The sequence below is a fragment of the Dreissena polymorpha genome, chromosome 3 (genome assembly GCF_020536995.1).
Source record: "Dreissena polymorpha isolate Duluth1 chromosome 3, UMN_Dpol_1.0, whole genome shotgun sequence".
NCBI classification, from domain to species: Eukaryota; Metazoa; Mollusca; class Bivalvia; order Myida; family Dreissenidae; genus Dreissena; species Dreissena polymorpha.
In genome coordinates, this window is record NC_068357.1 from 144,389,633 (window position 1) to 144,412,142 (window position 22,510).

At 35.0% G+C, this 22,510-nt stretch overlaps 1 protein-coding gene across 6 annotated transcripts in view; it reads right to left on the reverse strand.

Moving 5' to 3' along the window:
- Positions 1-1,498: 1,498 nt before the first annotated feature.
- Positions 1,499-22,510, reverse strand: part of LOC127871816 (serine/threonine-protein kinase MRCK alpha-like) — an 85,610-nt gene continuing 64,598 nt past the window's right edge. For 2 of the 6 annotated variants that reach the window (XM_052415022.1, XM_052415020.1), the window contains 6 exons: positions 22,192-22,275; positions 16,949-17,048; positions 16,528-16,651; positions 15,269-15,381; positions 14,421-14,438; positions 1,499-7,993 (listed from right to left, as the gene is read on the reverse strand). In XM_052415022.1, coding sequence (XP_052270982.1) covers positions 7,850-7,993; positions 14,421-14,438; positions 15,269-15,381; positions 16,528-16,651; positions 16,949-17,048; positions 22,192-22,275 — 583 coding nt within the window. In that variant the 3' untranslated portion in view covers positions 1,499-7,849. Of the gene's footprint in view, positions 7,994-12,386; positions 12,467-14,420; positions 14,439-15,268; positions 15,382-16,527; positions 16,652-16,948; positions 17,049-22,191; positions 22,276-22,510 lie in introns of all 6 variants that reach the window. The other 4 variants (XM_052415024.1, XM_052415025.1, XM_052415023.1 and 1 more) reach the window with 4 other exon arrangements.

The following is a 22,510-nucleotide window of genomic DNA, read 5'->3' on the forward strand; positions in this document are numbered from 1 at the left end:
GACCGTAGTGAATGTCACGTGGTTTATACAGACTGTCCTACGAAACTTGCCGAATGGACATCTCCATTGTGTTCGGCCCTGGACCAGTAAAACCTTCATAAAGTAATTACCGGTAATACTGATTGAATTTGGACATTTCGGTATGAACATATTTTACTGAGATATTATAATACAATACTGATTAAATGTTTTAAAAAGTTGAAAATAAAAAATCAGGCCCTTTCCGCTGTTAAGTCGAACCGCGCATACACAAGTATGTAGGGGAAGAGTATTAACTCAGGTTTGAAGGTACAAATACAATACCAGGGTGCAGAATCAACGGGGTTTCCACGCGGGCTTGGCAGAAAGTAAACCCACCGTTAGCAAATTTATTTTTGCAAATATCTTAAGTTATTGAAATTTATTTATAGCCCCGTCACACCGGACTGGCGTCCTTACAGCGACCTAAGACTGTGTTTCTGGAAATTTCTGATTGTCGTAGCAAGGATGCCAATGACTTTTTCGGTAAAAATGCTGTTTTTCGCCTTCCCTGTCACACCCTCGTCCTGCTGGTTTATGGCATTCTGCGCGTCATCACGGCGTTCTTAATACGTCCCTAAAAACGCACTGGGGTCGCAGTAGGAACGCAGTAGGAATGCCGTAGTCGTAGTAGGGTCGCAATAGACGCCGTAAGGACGCAATGAAGTCACAGTAAGGACGCCATAGTCGTTCTGATGACGCAATAGACGTACAAAGGACGTACTAAAGTCGCCGTACGGTCGCCTTGCAGTCAATGATCATTTTCTGTGGGATTGAGCGGCGACCACACTACGTCCATGGCGACCTTACAGCGACCCTACCACGTCCCTACTACGACTATTGCGTCCTTAACAGAACGCCGTAAAAACGCCGGACTTCGGCGACCACTTTGAACATGTTCAAAGTGGTCGCCGTGGGCTCGCGTCATGAGCAATTTTCGGCGTCCTCAATACGGCCTTACTGCGTCCCTCCGGCGTCTATGGCGTCCTCACTGCGACCTGGGTCGCCGTAAGACGCAGTAAGGACGCCAGTCCGGTTTGACGGGGGTATTACAGAAATCTTTAGTGCATAAGACAATTTTTCTTGCACTTTGTGCCGATACATTACGGTATAAGAATAAATCCTTCAATACGTCTGAAATCGGTGACCAAATTTCACGTTGCGTGAAGCATTACCGCATAAATGAATGCAGTACACACATAATTTTTTAACAAAAACTCATGCTTATTAAAGAAAGTAATTCGGATGTATTACACATTGCCATAAGCAGCATAAAAATCTGTCTTTTATGAACTAGTTGAAATTCTTAAGAAATTTTTTTAATAAGTTATTCGAAAAAAGCACCATTTACCGTTTCTCACAAAGTCACGTGATCCTGCATCCTGAATACCTAAATATAAGAACATGGTTATGGGCAAACAACAAAAATGTCTACAACTTAGCGAACGAAGGCTGTCGCAAAATGAAGAGTCAAAACGTGTTGGATTTAATGAGTTTATTAATAATCCTATGGTTGATACTCCACAGTGGGATAGTGTCACAATTTAAGCAGCGACAGCTGTCAACACGATACAAATACTGTACACACACCGCCCGTCCAACTTGCTTACATATAACAATCTGTATTGCATTGTTCCATACAAATATGGTGCATCGAAGCTATTTTACAATTAAAAATCGATATTTATTTCGCTGACCTTTGTTGTATTATTTGGCTGAAGTTTGTTATGTCATGTTTGCTGGAATAAAACATGCCATGACAATGAATTAAATATTTGTAAATGTCAAAAATGACAGAACATGTTTAAAGAAATTAAATTAGAATTTAAAGTTAAATTAGAATCTATAATTTATCATTCGAAATTTAAATTGGCTCCACAACAAAGAAAGCTTTAATAAAGAAACAGCAGTACCATGCTTTAACAATCATTTGAATACAGAGGTTAATTGGAATACATCTATCTAAAATGCTCATACCGGAATCGCCAATATCGTGGTGTGCTATATATGACCAAAACAGCATAAAGTCAGTCAAATGTTTAAAATGCTTAATATGGTACTGTTCACTATTTCTCAGTTGTCCTTTTTCGCGCTTCTAGTTTTGCACATTGATTAGCCTTTTAATGCTTTACAGCATTTTGCCTTCAATAAGGCACTTACACTTTTATTTCGCCCAAAATTTTCAAATCATCAAAATTATTTGCCCATTTAATATAAATGTAATTTTTTTTAAAGATTTGATCCTTGCAGTGTTGGTTCTATATCACAAACCACGGAATCGGTGTTGTCCAAAGCAACTTATATAGCAAGCCGCCACATTGCATTAAAATAGCAACCATGTTTTACAAAGCAATAAGTATTTACATATCTTACATATTAACAAATTAATTAAGTTAAAGCTTAATAATTCATGAACAATATTCAATAAAATTTGGATCAATAAAAATGGTACAAATATCTTGCAATCTACGTATTAATACTACAATTTAGAATAAACACATATACTAAGTTTACACAGGTTGTTACACGTAGATACGACATTTGGTTATAACATATAATGTACACAAAAGTGAAATGCAATTGATTCATCACAAGAAGTTACATTGTATGTTAACAAATAAGTAATAAATACTGACAATATTAGAATAACGTGACTACAATACAGGGTGCAGAGTTTCAAGATAAGATACCTTACAAGGGAATCCTAATACAACCATTCATAATGAAAAATGTTGACGACCATAACTACCGTTTATGCTTTAATAACAATAGCTTGCATACATTCTTTGTGAATACATTGACATTAACCTTCACTTAAGTAGTTTACATAAAAGATGCAATGCACATGTTTTGCAGAGGTTTACTTGTATACCGTATCAAACTTTTCTTTAAGTTAACAGTCAAAACCCCATCATATGTAATATATTTCATCTATGACTTATTTTGTTAATGTTCAAACTATAAATTCAGTTTCCTCTGTGTGTATTTCAAGCAGATGCAAACACAGTGTTTAGTGCCTATATTAACCCATTTATGCCTAGTGGACTATCCCATCCTTCTAATTAGGATCAATTTATTTCCAAAATTAGGGATGTGAAGTATATTTATTTCTATATTTAGAATATTTCTTACAGAAATTCCTTTAAGCAAGCAGCGTAGACCCAGATGAGACACTGCATCAGGCAGCGTCTCATCTAGGCCTACGCTGCTTTCCAAGGCCTTTTTTCTAGACGCTAGGCATAAATGTGTTAAAGGTGTCTGTAATAGTTACGAACTGTTTAACTCCAAATAATCTTAAAATAAGTTTTGATTTTTTCTTCTAAAATTCAAAGGCGTGGAACAGTGGTCTAAGACAAAACTAGGAAATTGTACAACTAAATAAATGTATTAATTAGAAGTAACATAGCTGTTTCTGAACAGACCTGCAACAATCACAAACAAGTTATACATGTAATCACAAAACATGGGAAGACAACCTGCAATAATGAAGTGGAATGTAACCTTCTAGACAAAAAAGGTCCATTAGTTGAAATATTAAGCACATGCTAATAATAACCTAAATTAGAACTATGACTGTAAAAACTACTTTAAGGATTACATAGTTGATTGACACATAACCAAGAAACTCTACACAATCATGCAAGCTTTAGAGACATTATGAAAAGATTATTCAATTAATGTTAGCTACATCGAATAAGTGCTCTTCTCAAAAGATGCTGTGTATAGTCAGTTTGCTTTTCTCAAGATCAAGATTTTAAGCTTCATATCACAAGCTCATATGATAGGTATACAAGTTTAGAATAGACATGTGCGCAGTGACAGCATTATAGAACTGAGATATTTATTATTTACAGGGTAAAATGACCATAAAATGCTCTAAAACATTTAATACAATCTATATACTATATGTACATATCAGTATACAGAAATTTCAACAAACTATTAAATATATAAAGGCTCACAATATTAAGCACCAAGGAAATGGTAACAAACACGTGCTTTCAAAACCAACATGTGCAGCATTGCACATTATACATACATATTCCATAACAATAATGGTTGGCAAAGCAACAGAGAAGAAATTATAAGGGGAGATACCCAATGATACTGACAGGCAGAAAGACTGTCTTGCACAACATTATGTGATCCTACAGTATCATTATTTGTAACTATGTCTGCTCAACTACTGATGATCACATGGTTATGACTATAGGAGACAATAGAAAATAACTGTTAAGGTGACCCTGTACAACTTCTTTCCAACGATTAAAAACGTCAAAAAACAACAAATAGAAAACATGTTATTTCTATAAATGGTTTACAAACTCCTACTTTTGTAACAAAATCAAAAAAAAAAGCATAAACTTTAGAAAGGTCTTCAACTAACATAATTGGCACTTTACTCGAAGACAAAAATCAAATAACAAAATGACCAGAGTCACTCCACCATACTTGGACAGCACACCAATTGAAAGTAAGAAGCACGGATGTTAACTCCTTGAACTTGTAGACAATACAAATATATTAACCAATGAAATTGCAGATTTCTGTTTAAAATCACATTCATTGGCCAATATATTTTACAATGCGACTGAGGCTGTAAAGTTTAGTAGTTTTTTTGCCAATACATGCAAGACCTCTGGTATAATTAAACAAGAGATGTGTTTGTCAGAAACACAATGCCCCCTACTGCGCCGCTATGAAGCCATATATTTGACCTTTGAGCTTGAAGGCTGACCTTGACCTTTCACCCCTCGAAATATGCTGCTCCATGATATACACATGCATGCCAAATATCAAGATTGTTATCTTCAATATTGCAAAAGTTATGGGCAATGTTAAAGTTTTCGGACGGATGGACAGACTGACTGAAAGACGGACAGTTCAACTTCTATATGCCACTTTCCCCGAGGCATAAAAATGTATGGATGATTTTTGTAGCACAGACACTAGCACAAATAACAAGAAAGCCAATCATGGTTTAAGTGTTAAACTATCCTATCTAACATACCGATATTAAGCAGATAAAATATTTCTACACTCAACTCTTGCAAAATTCTTAACACAATGTGTAAAGGATTATGGAGCAGAGCTTCATTTTATTTTGGTTCTTATTTAGCGCAACAGGCCTTTTCAGATAAATAACTCTTTCCCTTGTATCGTTTCTTTCTACCAAATAATTTCTCATAAAAAAAGACATGTGGCCAAAGGGCACCAATGCACCCCCCAACCCCATTCCACATATTTGCCTTAAGACTCTGCTTCTGTCACAAGCAAGTTCTGTACAGCCAAATTAGACCTTTGAACTATTATTGGTGTGATCTTGACCTTTAAGATAATTAAACAGTGATAAACAAAACCCTCACTTCTCCTTATAGTAGTCATTTTGGAATTTATTTTTAAATTGCATGTTGAATGACAAACTTCGAGCCCCGACTTTATGGCGGCAGCCAAATTTGACCTTCCACCTTGAAGGAGAGACAAGTTTTCCACCCAAACCCATTTTCCTCATGAAGGTTATAAGTGGTAAGTTTTTTAATATACATGTAGCATGACAAAGTATAAAATTAAAATCCCAACAAGCTGTTTTGATGCCAAGTCTGACCTTTTGATCTATAAATGCAACCTTGACCTTTGAAATATGGAGCTAAGGGTTAAACATGACCCATTGTCTTAAGATGGATTGCATTTGTTCGCAGTTTTTATCATCAATATATGGCAAATGTTTGGCTTATACATATATGTTAAAGCTGTTTTTAGTCACAGGTGGGCGTTTCAATGAATTATTTTATGGTGGTAGACATTTGAGAGCAAAATATGTCATAAGATATGGCTTAGACAAGACACTTCGCACAGAGAGACAGAGTGAAAGATGGACAGTGCAACTGCTGATTGATGCCTTCTTCAATAGGGGGGAGGGGGCATACAAACATGTTTAACAAACACGTTTAACACACATATTCAATTGATTTGATGAAACAGCATCAACGCTGCTTTAAAAAATTGCCAAATAAACTGCCTGACCATAAAACCATGATGCATATTGTTGCTTTCACATAGCACAGGTTGAAGATTCAGAAACCAGGACTGTAAGCTCTCTACATTGGTTAAATTACACATGAGTGTGTGAAACAATTATATAAATACTGGCCAAATACAAGATCTTGCATCACAACACAAATGAATACAGTTTGTATGCAACCAACATACTTAATGACAGCTCAAAATGGCAGCTTACAGTAAATAGACACTTATGTTATGGTGAGGGATGATAATGGTACTCAACTTTTTCCTTCACATAAACAGCACTGAACTGTTTCTCTCTATTTATTGAACATCTAAAACTGTGCACAAATAAGTTGTTTTAATTATTACTTGTTTACATTACCTCATTTTAAAAGGCTGTGACAAAGAATACTCACAAATTAAACCACAGCATATTTAACAATGTTCAATGCAAAATCCAGCTGATTTAAAGAATTATAGTCATAAGCTGACATTTTCATGTTAGACACAATTTAAGTAATAACTAATAACCAAGATGATATATGTTCAGCCTGAACTTCTTTTTAATTACACCTTTTCTAAAGTAGACTTTTGAAGTGCAAAGTAAAATGTTCCTTCTTATTCCAACATCGATTTAATAATTAAAAATAACAACAACTCCATAAATTATTTACCCAAATAATGACGAAAGGATGAATAAAATTCTGAGCTTTTAACACATGTCATTTTGCACAGATACAACAATTTGATAAAAGACATGAGCAGCTGACATAATAAAATGAGGTTTTAGCAAATTAGAATTGACAAAAATATGTGCACTTAACTTGTTTGTCTGGAATCTCACATATTTCTTACCAAGGGGGATTGTACACAGAGTGGAAAGATTAGTAGGTGTATAAATATTTTTTTACAATGACAACTTGTTCACATTACATTTTTGTTTATTACTGAGTATGGGAATGATGAAGCCTAAGAGTAACCCAGGTTTTGACTACACAAGATCAACATTGACAGTTGTCACACAACAAATCACTTCTTATTCTTGTTAATGGATTACATACTGGGTTCCATATAATCACAACAATCTAGTTAAACTTTAAATTGCTCATTACAACATTGGATCAGTATGAACATAAGAAATAATTTATTCATTAAAATTGATATCCTTATATACTTTTACGTTTAAATCATAGTATTTTATTCTGTGAAGAATTGTTCAAATTTAAGTTTTCTTATAAAAAGCGCACACAACAACTGGAATACACATCTGATAAACTGACTTGCTCAAACTAGTCTTGATATGACCAGCATCATGCCAAAATGAGTCTTATAACTGATGCGGTCACCGTTGCTCTAGGTCGGTTTGCACAGTATGGTCAGGAGATAACCATATCACACATTTTTGCATGATGCAGGTCAAATATTGCATTCAAAGAGCCACATTGTTCATTTCATAATAGGGATGTTTCATATGAAGAAAAGGAGATTTTTAGCCCTGTAAATACCAAGAAACAGTAGTGACATCAGTCTGTGACTGTGCTGCCCGGATGAAAACAATACTATTACATTCAAAAGCCAACGATGCTACAATAATTAAATACAGTCAGATCTTTGTTTAAAGTATGGCAGAGGTATCAGACTGCAGTGACCAATGCAGTTCTCATAACTTATGACCGCACGTGACAGAATGAACAGATCCCCCGTGTCACATTATTTTTAATCTTAACATGTGATCCGAAAGTACCAAAATGAACTGATCCACTCAGTCATCCAAGTGTAAAACTGAGTTCATTCCCCATTGACGTGACATTCTGGCAGTCTGGAGTCACAGGTGGGACCATTCATCCCGAGCGCTATCTGGGTCATCAGGGGCGCTGAACTGGCGCACAAGGGACCCTAGGGAGCTGCCCCCGTCACTGCTGTTGGAGTCCAGGGAGGCCCTCGCTGCCCTCATGCTCCCCTCGCTGTCCTGCAATGAACCACGCAGGGGGGGTTAAAAAAACAGTCACATGTTTTGGATGCAAGAATGTGTTTTTTCTTTTCTTTTTTTGCGGTAAGCAACTCAAGTGCATACTTCAATATGAACAGTACAAGGTAACTTTCATGATTACAAATTATGAAACATAATGAATTTAAATTTGATCAATAAAGTCATATTTGTAAAACCAGACATTGGATGTACTGATGATACAAATATCATATGAGGGTTTAATGAATTAAAACATTATTGTTAATGATAATCAGTATTTCCACATAAACAGACACATATATTGTATCATTGTAAAATCTCAGAGTAATAGTCCATAGGCATTACTTTGAAAAAGTAGCTTAAGTTATGAAATGATTTATCAGAATAACATAAATGAGCATTATTTTTATTGTAGTAATGCAGTATGTTAATACAATAATGACACATGTAAATGAATAACATACACAAGTAGGTCACACTAATTACGTTCAGGTATCCCAAACACTCTATTCACCACATGGGCACAGCTGACTGTGCTCCTCACATCACAGTACAGAAATGACAACAGAAGGCCTTTTACCATCACACACAGAAAAAACATTTCACACTGACCAATGCAAATTAAAGCTTTGTAACAAAAGTGAATAATACCCCCACATACAGAAAGGCTGTGCCAATAGCTAAAATTGCAGCCATATAAATAAGAAATACATGGATCACCTCATGTAAAAATTGTGTCTTGGCAATGTATACTTCATTCTGATGATATATTTTAAGATTCAATAAAATGGCTTGAGAAATGGAGAAGTTCATTCCAAAAACATATAGCCCTATGGACGGCAGCCATGTCCATGGCACAGTCAAGGGCACATAACTTAGAAATAAGTGAATCAGTGCATGTGAAAATTGCATCATGTACAATTCATGGTGATTATATAATTATGCTAGAATGCATTCGCTTGACAAATGGAGAGGTACTTTGCTCCACAAAGATATATTAAGACAAAAAATAGCAACAATTCAAATGGGAAATTTCAACGGCACATTAGTCAGGAATAAGTGGATCAATGATAATGATAATGTGTTTTTGTAAATCTACTCTTCATGGTGACATATTTGTTGCTATTCAAATATTGCATGAGAAATTTTGAAGTTATTTTTTCATACCAACATAGAAGAGTTTATGCTTCTGCCATTAAAATGGCCAAGTTCAAGGTTATATAGCTCAGAAATGCTAGGATCATAAAGACTGAAAATTGCCTTGTACATGTACATTAAATTTCAAATCAATCTTGCTTGAGCAATGTGGACGTAGTTTGCTTCACAATCTTTTAACACCATATGTGAACCAACAGAGCCACCAATCCACCAACAGAGTTACTTGTTTGCAGGGATATAAGAAATGCTACAAAGGATCTTTTTATTTTAAGGCATACTTCCAACAGACTATTGAGTTGAAAATCAAAAACAAGTCTCACAGTCACATGGCATTTTTGCGGTTTGAAAAATGCCAGGATGGTGGTAAACTCACCCCAATGCTACCTTGTTTTCTGATTGGCTTGAAGTTTATGTATATGTCTGTTTTCATTTGTAGAAATTAGTTCCCAACAGATCTGTCTGCTCTTTGATTATTGAAAAGATGGAGTAAATAATTTGCATAACTGTTTTATACACTGATTTAAATACATAACGTTTAGTCCTGAGGTTATGTTTCATGGCTAACCAAAATAGTCTGCATGGCGCAGTGGTAGCCTATTCTGTTACATTACAAAATGACACGGGTTCAAATACTGGCGGTGAACGTTTTTTCTAACTATCAAAAGTAGTAAAGACTATTGAAAACATTATACATGGATTTGTAAGCAATAATATTTAATGACATAAAAAAAGCACTTATCTGTGAAGAATTACATTGAAAACCTAGAGATGGGAACGAGAGTTTGATATAATTATCATAGCTCAACAACTTGTTTCATAAGTGTCAGTTTTCCAATAAATCTATTCCCTACAATTTAAGTCGTATTTGATGTTGCAATAACATATTTTTACTATGTATTTTTTAATGGGGTATGTTACTTTAACTGTTAAAACTATTTAATAGTTTTAACAGATAAATAATTGTCTTGTTTCTTTGGAAGACTGGCTAGTTTTTTAAGGGCTGTAATATCGGTCAACTTTGTGATGATAAACATTAACCTTGCAATTTGGAGCGGTTAGAGAGGTCATCTCAAATTATGTTACATATTCTTTGATTTTTTTTTATAATTAATTTAAATAAGGATGAAAACCTTCAGAATGTGTGCTCCAAAATAGAGCGTGCATGTAATATTTTGCGTCAGTGACATGGTCAGTATATATAACAATAACAATGAATCAACAACAAATTGTACCTTTCAGTTGAAATGAAAATGAAGCAATCGTAACAAAGATATAACTTTGACCTTAGCTTCCGAATGACAAAGTATTTCAGTCTTGTAAATAACAATGATGTGATGATAATGTTAATTACCACCTGGTACAAATATCTCAAAGGAGCCTGTAATAGTTATGATAAATATTTTACTTCATCTTTTCAATAACGGAACAATGCCAACACACTTTCAACACCATAGGTGCTTTGATATTGGTTCATGTTTAAGATGCAGAAATTGTTTGAGATTGAGAACCTTCTTAGATATAAGGACAGGTTTCTAATAATACAACACTATGCTTCTAATTAATGCTAATTAATTAATTAATGCTTCTAATTTATTTCGACTGATTCAACCAAATAAATCAATCATATACTGAAAAGAATTATACTGACAACATAGGCTGTTAAAATGAATAGCTAATTCTAACAAAAATTGCATATTTAACAATTCCGAGTTTTCTGTTGCTCGAGTCAGCTGACAACACATTAACAGAAGTAAGCTTCAATTATATAAGTGGAAAATGGGAAAGGCAAGGGAATTGCTAATATATTGGGCATGAGGCATGAGGTTCCTCTAAATGTCACAGATCTTGGTGGAAATTAGATATTTTACCTTGTAGTTTAACCCTTTACACTTAGAAGCAAAGTGAAAATGGCTCTGTGCAAACAGCATAAAACCAGAACAGCCTGCGAGTAACTTGCAGTCTGTTCAGGTTTTATGCTATTTGCTGCTCATCAGTATCTAATGTTTGGAGATGAAGCCTTAAATACTTGAATCTAGTAAGAGAGGTCATAAATTAAATATAACTTTCTAAGGGACTACAAATGCGTGAAAATAAGCATCCAAGAGGTAAAGGGTTAAATAAGGATCACTGGAGCCTCACTGTGAAAACCAGGCTTGGTGCAGGTGTGTTAAGTGATAGCCTATGCTGTCAGGCCTCACTGTGAACACCAGGCTTGGTGCAGGTGCGTTAAGTGACAGCCTATGCTGTCAGGCCTCACTGTGAACACCAGGCTTGGTGCAGGTGCGTTAAGTGACAGCCTATGCTGTCAGCTAAGGCTAATCAGGGACAACTCTTCCGATATTATGGATTTTTTTTTGTTTTTAAGTAAGTCTTTTCTGAATGATGTTCAAGTTTGGGTGAAAAGTGTTGTCCTTTATTAGTAAGAGCTGACTGCACAGGCTAATCTGGGATGACACTTTAAGCACATGCATTAAGCCCTGTTTTCCAAGAGCAAGGCTCAAGTAAATTTGACGCTGTGTTTGGTCACAAGAATTGTTCAGCAATCATTAGATTTCTTAACAATCTGTCAGTTAAAATGCTGGCAATCAGCTCAGCTTGTGCACACACTACTCATCGTAAAAACATTATCTGTTTGATAATAAGTATTGGAAACTGAAAGAAAAATCATTACAAAGTGCCACCATTTACCATAAAACGAGCAACAAACATGTGTCCAGAGATGCTCAATGCATAGAACTGGTGAGTAAAACCAACAAAATCTGTTAACACAACAATATAATATTCTGCAATGCATACAAGAATCCTGGAAATTCTTAGACAAACTACAGGATTACAATATTTCATTTATGAGTACTACAGAAACAGAATATACAGCTAGTCAGCATGGCATACTAAATATTGATGACAAGCTACTGGAAATTATTTTTCTTAAAAACACAAGATTGACTAGATGAAAAACATATTTCTCTAATTTCTGCCATGGATAAAAAATGCCCAACAAACTATGTAACAAAACTGTGCATCTGTTGTTGTTGTTTTTTTAATTTTGTGAAAGGAAAAAAAAACACAAATGCTTAGCAAATTATATTACCACAAAAACAGAAGTATTATCCAAAAAAAATATATAGAAGGCAACTGCATGGTTAAGAAGTAACAAGCATGCAGGGTGGGCACATGATTGCAGACAGACAAGCAGTAAACGAGGAGTGAGTGAGTTACTGAAGCTGTAGAGCACCTGCTGGCATCATGGTGATTCTATGGGGGCACTGAGCCTTGGCTCGAGCCACCTGGACTGTCCTCCGGACCGGACGAACCCTGCAGCAAGGCAGCAAACACACTAACATCGCCTGCTTAACTCTCTACTGCATAGTTTATGTTTTATTTAAGCTTTGCGTGTTGAATTTTTCACCGAAAAGCATTTCATTTAGGTCATGGTGGTAAGTTAGCCTACACACATCTTTCCTGGGTAAACTAGTTCTACCAATACTTTGTGTACATATATGGGCCAATAACTGACAACTGCCCTTTTTGAGTCAGAAGTGGAGGGGATGGCTGCAGAAATAAGTTCATGAGCAATCCCTTCAAAATGCAGTAACAAGCAGTGAGGTATCAAATACAATCAAACACGGGGAATCTTAACTACCAATGTCCATAGTGATGGCCTTTTAAGCTTTTTTCACTTTTCCAGAATAAAGTAAAGAGCAATAAAGTACAAAGCATGCTTAGGCTATACCTTGACTGCCTACAACTTTAAGTTGTTATAACTTTTAAGATTTATAATGCACTTTGGCTCTATACATACTCTTACATAGGTTATGTACCTTTCTTCTTTATCGCCACTTTGCTTTCTGTATACATTCTAGAGCTATAACAAGCCATTAGTCACCAAACACAGTCTTTTAGAAGGTAAACATGTATGTCTAAAAATACCATAAACAACTATTCCTTCATTTTCTTTTTTTACCAAAATAGCTGACCATGTTCAAAATCAGTGTTCATTATCAAACATTAATCACATAGCTTATACAGAAGGGTAATCATGTGATAGTCAAGATGGCAACGTCCATGCTGAGGCAGGTATTTTTCGCCGTTTTTACCAGTTATTACATGCATTAATTTTTTTAATGCCGCTTACTTTCCAACCATATAAGCAAGAAAGTTACAGGCGTTTACTTCTTATTAATATTTGCTCTGTATCTCCATTTTACTTGCTGCGAAATTTATTAGCGGGTTGACCTAATTACAACTCCACTATAAAAAAAAAGTGCAGGGAGTAAAGGTGAGATATAAAGCGAATCTTAATACGTAAAAACAACTTATCACCTATTTACTGATATGGCTGGAAAGTGAACGTCATTAAAAAATTAAACAAAAGTAATAAAGGGTATACAACGGTGAAAAATTACTGTTTATGCATGGGCATGGCCATCTTGACTATTAAGTGATTACCCACTCTGTTATAATACAATAACATGTTGACAAGTGACCTGTTTTTACAATTTGGTCAAATTAATGCTTATTAAATTACCAAAATAATTTCTTTATCATAATTTCCAGTTTTCATGAGAAAGAAAAATTTACGTATGGTTTACATAGTTGCTATTCACTGTAGTTTGTTTTAGGTTTTAAGATAAAAAGTTTGGGCCACAGGGTTTCTTGGCAAACTCTTTTAAAGCCAACGGAGAGACAACTTTACAGGTAAACATGCTTTCCAACATTCGTAAAACACAACAAAATTGAAACAAACATCATCAATACTGAGAAGTCGATTGCTAAGCCAATATGTGGGCATATAACAATTAATTGTAAATTGCTGCCCCATGTTAATGTTACTCAACAATCCAATTGGACATAAACGAAGACATGTCATAGCAATAATCAGTGCAAATGATGAAGCTGCATAATCATACATTCAGACTGTCTTGAAAGAATAGTTATCATGGGAAAATACAGAGGATTAATGGCACAAAGAACATAGCACTGATTTTCCTTTAAGGTCATACAAGAACATTAAATATATACTCATTTAAAGCTGTATCACTTTTATCAATATTTTTATACATGGATCAAAATACCTTATAACATTATTCAGTGAAGTATTGAAATATTATTTATGTTCTATACACATTATAAAACATGGAAAACCACACAAATTTCGATCCCAGCTGCATTAGACCTGGAAACATGCAACTGAAGGCCATTCATCAAACAGTAACAGGTGAGCATGTCACAGTATTTCAGATTCTGTTCAGATAGAGGGGGTACTTACAAAATGCTGAACTGGGATCTAAAGATACAATAAACCCAAAACAAACATGAGTTCTGTATACATTTATAAATTAGCTAATCATTAAATGTTAAGTATGGTAGGACTGTTTAATATGTCTTACATAAATGCACACTTACGTATCTGCTCTTATCAAGAAAGGAAAATAATGAACCCCATAAATATCCACTATAGGATTGCTTTGAACACTGATAAATGTGTGTTTATTGTTGTTTAAACTGAAAAAAAAGATTAAATATTCTGCTAATCTAACAGATCATATACTACATTCATACATCTATTTAATAATTAAATATTTGTAACCAATGGCAAGGGTTAAGCATAACACATTGAATACTATAGTTATCAACACTAAAATACAACAATATCAACTTTTTTCCAGCAACAAAAATTATAAGATTTGTAAGCTGTAAGTTGATTGATTATGCTCGTCAGATTTTTGGGAGCCATAGCCGATTCACGACATATTGGACAACGCGATATAACAGACAGTGATATATTGGAGTTGCAGTGTATTTATATTGGTGTGTATACTCTAACAACACAGTCATGATGGCTTTTCAGCGCTTACCTGAGTTAATGGACACCAATTGTTGAAAACTTGACCTAGTGACCAAGTTTTTGAACCTACTTGACTCAGATTTAAGCATGGTCTTCATAGATAAGTATGTTGGTTTCATTTTTCTATGCAGGTACATTAATATATGTTAAATTTACTGCTTCTTCAAACTCATATAAAGAACAGCATGCCACCTTGTTTCATCTAAGAAGTACTAATATTCTACTGCTACTTTCTAACAGCATGCATTACAACTGAAGTATCAAAGTACCTCAAAAATGGTCGGAGAGGACTCTCCCAGGTAGCTTGGCTGCTCAGGACTGTCTGACAGATCTGAACGCAAGGACCCACCCACATGCCGACCTATCTCCCGGCTGGCATTGCCTGCGTAAGTGAACAAAACCAAAATGTAACACATGCTGGTACCCAGAGACTATGGATGTCGAGGTCACTAAATGAGGTTATTGGCAATACAGAGGTGAAATGGCATCATGTTAACAACAGGTGCTGCACTAAATGATTTGCAGACTTGAAGCCAGCCTATTAAGTGCATCTAAAAAACAAGAGGGCCATCTGAATTCACACACACCAATTGCTGAAGACTTGACCAGGTGATCTAGTTTTATACCAAACTTGATCCAGATTTACACATGGTCTTCATACTGTCAAGATGAACATTCAGACCAAAAACTTTCATCAAGGCTGAGTAATAAATGTCGACCTAGAATGGTAACATGGGTTTTTTAAGTTTGACCTGGTGACCTAGTTTTTAGACACATCTCAACGAGATTCACACTTAGCCTAAATACTATAGTGGGTACAAAGTTCTTCATAGATTCAACACGGTGACCTAGTTTTGGGACACATCTTACTGGGATTGAAACTCAGCTTTGAAAATGTCAAGATTAACATTCTGACCACGTTTTATCAAGATCTAGTTATTAATATGGCCTCTAAGAGTGGTAACAAGGTTTTCCAAACTTTTAACCTGGTGACCTTGTTAATGGACAAATGTGACTGAGATTCTAACTCATCCTGATTAAGTCAAGATAAAAACATTCTAATTAAGTTTCATAACGATTGAGTCATTAAAGTGAACCCTTTGATTTTTCTAATGCACATAACACAGATTCAAACATGGCATTCATATGTTCCAGTTTGACATTCTGACAAAGTTTCATTAAGATTGGATGAAATGATGGCCTCTTGATAGGTAACAAGCTTAAGTTGAAGTCGTACATCTCACACCAATCTACAAATGACAACTGACACAGGACATAGGGTTTATCACAATAGATCGCCTTGAGTTATGAGTGCTCTGATGAGCTGACAAGTGTTCAAGCAGCGTTTATCACAGAAACACATTAAATGAAGAATTAAAAACACACACACAAAGAGGCAAATAAAATTATATACAAACAAAAAAGTATTTGATCTTATCAACAAATGAGGCTTTCGATGCAATCCAGCTAAAGTAAATATTTTTAACTTTAATATCCCTGTATTGACAGATGTAAGACTGAGCTATACCATTATGTGACTTGACTCCTCGGGGAAGCTTGCTGTCACTGCTGCGACTGTTGAAGAGGTTTCTCCCCTTCTTGGCCTTGCCCTGGTCAACAGAACCCAGGCTGTTGGATGCAGACAGGGTGGTCTGAAAGGGCCATGAAAAGGGGTCAGCATTACATTGCATATATTGCATGGCTTTCTTTTGGTAAAACCAATGTAAAGAGATAGAGAAGAAAACACAAACTATTGCTTGATAACAGTATGATTGAGAAGTCTTTTTTAAATCTGAAATACATTTTTACATCAGCATGGTCATAACAGATAATTGGTTAAATATTGAAGATAATATTTAATGTTTAGCTTGAGACTGTTCAAAGTAGTGTTGCTTTATTTGTTAGACACATGTTGTGCCAGTTTTAATGACTGCTGTTGGACTGCTTACCCTGGCTGTTGGAAGATCCATAAGGTTGAGGGTGGGACCAATGTGGGCCACATGGTTGAAATTGGTGGGAGCTGAGATAGCACGAGATTTACGGTCCGCACTGAAATAGATGTATGTAATAAGCATTAACATCAAAGATCATGCAGGGATTTAGTGGGAATGGGAATGGATGAATTAATTGGATACATAACCAGTAGGTGTTAAATAAGAATCAAAATAGAAATAACCCATTAGACCAACATCGAATTAAAGAGAATGGAAATTATATCAAAACCGAAAAAGGCTTTTGTTAATTTTAATACAAAATTATTTAACAATTGGTGAGCCTTCACACATGGGTAATTAGATAATGAAAAGCTATGGATCACACAATTACAAAAACATAATGATTAAAAGCATCAAGTAATATATATGCATTCAAGTTAAAAAATTAATATTGGTTACTATTCTAGCAAGAACAAGGTTTCTGGGCTAAAATTCACCAAAAATACTTTATTTCTGCGATAGATTAACACATTAACACCAAACTACCACCGTTACAGTTAGCACTATTAGTTCCATCTCGGAAGTAATGTTATTTCTCCCAATTTTTGTGTTGGTTACACCAGATCATTTTTACTTTTGGAAACATTACAATCTCATTCCCACAAAACAAAATAAAACAGCTTTGTTGTTTTTTAAATTAAAACAGCGTGACTTTCATCTTTGAGAGGCATATTTTTTTAAACGATGAAGATACAGTCAGCATAACCTGTATCATGCCCCTATTTTGAGAACTGACCTTCACCTTTCAGACCCTGCAATTTATAACCATTTGTCAATTTTTGGGGACAAATTATTGCCAGATGATGACCTAGTAACTGTACAGATATCATGCAGACATATAACCGTAGTCATCTTAGTGTGACCTTGACCAATGAGGAGGGATAAAACCATCTCACCATGTTTAACATTAGTGGCTTTTATTGTAAAATTATAATATTGTTATATGAATGATGAATTTACAATTATGGCGAGGTACATAATAACCATATTTCAAATTTGACCTTTATTGCCTGGAGATTTGAGCATGGGTCTTGCACATGACATCTTGTGAAAACATGTTGAACATTTGTGAAAGTTGTTCAAAATGGCACGATAAACAACATTGTTACTATCAGGACAAGCTATCATGGTGTATTAACGCACAAACCAAACTTTAACTTTAACCCTATATTAACCCTTTCCCACTCAGAAGCAAAGTAAAAATAGCTATGTGCAAACAGCAAATAACCAGAACAGCCTGTGAGTGACTTGCAGTCTGTTCAGGTTTTATGCTGTTTGCTGCTCATCAGTATCTGAAGGTTGGAATACAGCCTTTAAAACATGAATCTAGTAAGAAAGGTCTTTAATTAAATTTAACTTTCTACAGGACTACAAATGCTTCAAAACACATATCTAAGTGGTAAAGGGTTAAGTAACAAATAGTAACTTGTGTTTTTTCAAGTTTGCAGAATGTCATGCAAAACGTGAACAAGAATGACATCCATGGGAAGCATGCTTAACTACATGATATATAAGTAATGTGACAGTAGATGGTAAGAAAATAGGCAAGGGATATATTAACAGCAGCTTTTAACAATGTTAATAAACTATTTATATTTAAAGATAGAAAATTGAATTATTCTTATTATGAAATGTTGATTGTTTAGAAAGGTCAAATAATGAGAGCATAGCTTTCTGCACACATACAGTACAGCCAACGCGGCACAAACATAATCTGCGGCAACGCCATGGCCAGAAATTTTGTACGCGGCGGCCTATCAAGTGTTCACGCGGCGTATCGCCAAGGCACTAGGCATCGATCCCGGCAACGACGCCTAGTCTGTTTTAACCTCGCATACTTTGCGGAGTAAATCTGCCGCATAAGTACGCGGCGGATTGAGTGAAAAGATAAACACCTACATGTACATTTGTGTAGCATAGAAACTAAGATTTACGCTTCTTTCATATTTATTATTTTCACGTTTTAATAAGAGATATGGCACGTAATGTGCTTTAACAAATTATCGTTGTCCCGGTTGAATAAATAACGCACAATGTTAATGTTTCATTCGATTCTGAAATGAGCTTTATAAAATTTGTAATCCGAAACACGCTTCAGAATTTTCAGAGCTCCAGATAAGGGTCGTATTTTCGTAAGTCCGTTACGTATTTATTTTAAAATCTTGTCGTACCATTAAGAATTACAAAATCAAGTTACGAATATTATTTTTACATCGGTTCGTATCGATTTTTATTGAGTTCTTTTCGCATATTAAAGATCTTTGCGGTGCTTATATAGAATGGTTATCGGGTTTGTTTAACAAAGCGCATTTTTTCCAATAAAAGTGGCGTATACAGTCTATCTGTCAAAAAACAATGGCGGCGCCCAGAGAGCGTCCTAAAAAACGCAAAATGAGCCGAAGATAAATGTTTCGAAAGACCTTTTAGAAAAGATCTTATACGATGTTGTATGTTCAGTTGCCGACACAGTTGAAAAAGCTAAACAAAAACGCGACACGACGGGTCCAAACGTAAACACACAAAAAAAACATTGAACGAGTGGAAGGGACAAGTCCCGTGGCTAATCGTTGAAAAGATTGAAGGGAAGACCCGTTTTAAATGTGAAATATGTACAAATTCATCTAAAGCATGCAATCTAAACACAGTTTGGGCATATGAAGGTATTGGAAAAATAAAATTGTATAATACTGAAAAGACACTGTTGAACTCGTATAAATAAAATTTCTAGTATGTTTATTTGGATTTTTTTTGCATGAAAATAACCATTATTATTTATTTGTAGGTCATTTATAAAAAAAATAAGAATAATTTTCCAAAACTTAGAAGTAACGTTAAGAATAAAATTTAAGAGTTAAGAATTCTTTTTGAAAATCTGGTAGTAATTTAAGAATTTCACAAAACCTTATCTGGAGCTCTGATTTTAATGCTAATGCAACATTAACACATTCTAGCGTCAAATAAACACTGCTTAAATATCCTTTGTCTCCATAAAAAGTGCGCGAAAATTATGCAGACATGTACAATGTCTCATGGAAAGTTTGGGTGTATTTTATGTTGTATAAAAACATGTACATTACGTCAGGCGATTTATGCGTGTTCAGTGGAAAAAAAACGCCCCAGATTGGACGTTATTTCATCACATCTTTAAATAGTTACAAATGCCAAAATGTATTTAATACTAAAGAATAATTGCGAATGTGTGTGTGTGTCTTGAGCACTTTTATCGTAAATATTTACCGGAATTTGCTTTAAAACTGAAATATACTGGATTATCAGGTAATGATTAGCGATATCAAATGTATAATATAAACAAAATGAAACTACTTTATATATGCATAGTCAAACAATAGTTATAATAAGCTGATAATTAACTAAACAACAATTAAGTGTTGGTTATTGATGTGGCTTCAAACTGCTAATTGTCTCAGCTAAAATATAATAGCAGAAACAACAAGCAATAATAATTCCACCACCTGCTGGAGTCTTGACCACTCGTATGTGCGAAAACATAATTCCGTGACATTGTTTATGTGCTAATACATGTTGTTGTAAAAATTAAACCCAAAACAAATATGTTTGTTGATCGTTTAATATAAAGACAATAATCATACGGCGCAATAAACGCACACAAAGTAATTTAAAGTACTTTAGTCGATTCTAAAAATGAAAATGGCAAATGATTATTGGAATTTTATTATTACATGCCCGTGATAATCGTATTTAGTTTTTATAAATTCAATTTTTTTTTAATTTGCATTCTTTTAAAATAATTATTATTTCTATCCGGATGACAGCAATTTCTTTAGAAACGGGAATGCAATCACTAAAAACAAAACAACAGCATGCTTTTTTATTAACTAGTTTATCTATTTTGAATCCACGCACATTATATTAATAATGATTTTAAATATTATTATAATTGTTCTTTAAAATTTCTTTGACTAACAAATCATTTAAAAAAGATTTTGATTTGAAGATGCGTATCGACTCGGCGTCATGTCGCAGATTGCGGCTTGCCTCGGCATGTCTCGGCGGACAGATGCGAAGCTTCGCGGCAAAATGCGACTTGCCGACGCATACTGACGCGGCTTCAACAACCGATTTACATAGACTCGTTGCGCCTTGCCGCCGCGGATCGCGAAATATGTTTGTTCTGCGTTGGCTGTACTGTACATTATATGATCATTAATTTATACATGAGGCATTTATATGAACGCAAATAAAGCAGTTTTATATACTAGGATATTAATAATGAAAGACACAATAAAGTTGTTCTGTTCACTGATACAATAACATTTGCATGAGATGCTTAAATCAGTCACATTAAAACAAGGGGCCAATAGGCCCTAGGTCACTCAACTGAGAACCTCAGTAACTAAACACATCTAAGCAGCTTTTGGGATGTGTATAATAAATGTACCTGCTGACCTTGCTTTACAGCTGCAACCATTTTTGAACGTGGCTGATATATCATTAAAACACACCTTTGACTTCTAAAGTGTTCGCAAAATTTCCACTACAGCTATATAAGGAAAACTGACCCCACTCACTGGAACCATTATACCAGGATAACATTAAAACAAATATTATGACCATGTTCCATGAAGAATGGAAAAAATTATATGACTTCTTGAGTGTTCACAAAGTAAAAGTTGATGTCGCACTAAACATGACGCATGATTCACCACAAATGATGCATGACCATTACGAACAAAAGGCGATCATAAAAAGCTCTCAATGAGAATGTTGTCCTCAGGTGAGCTAAAAAAAGAAATACTTCTTTCTAATACATTTTAAGATATACTTTTTTATTACATTTGCATTTTACATTACATCTAATAGACCATATTCGAAGACATTAATTTTCATCTAGCTATACTCATGCACAGATTTACATACAAAGACTCTGCTTTTTGTCTAAGAATATTTATGTATAGATATACATACAAACAGCTACAAGAAAGCAAATAAAGACTGCTCTGAACCACTGTTAATCACTTAGTAAATAATCCATGCAACAAGATTAAAAAGCAGAACTCCTGACAACCATGGTTAAAAAAGGGAACTCCTGAGTACATGTGACAAGTGAATTACAGAAAGCACTGTGACATACAAGCGATCAAGCAGAGACCATGCAAGAGTAGCATACAAGATACGAGACTAGCGAAAAATGGTGGAGAAGATAAAAGGTGGCTTACGCTGAGACACTGGGCAGTTTTTGGTCCGGCCCCATGTGGGAGACGTGAGTAAAGGACATGGGAGCCGAGATCTCCCTTGAACGACTAGCAACAGAACCACAAACATGGCATCAGCATTGGGTTACTGGGACACAGAAGACCATATATGAACTTAATTAGCTCACTTTCCTAGATTGAGTAGAATTACAGTTGAATTTTGCAAGAATTACATTTTGTTAAACGCCATGGAATCAGTGATAATTATGGGCTAATTATAGGCTCATGATATTCTTGTTTATTGATAGAGATGGGCTTCTTGTATGTCGCAGACCACTAGGCA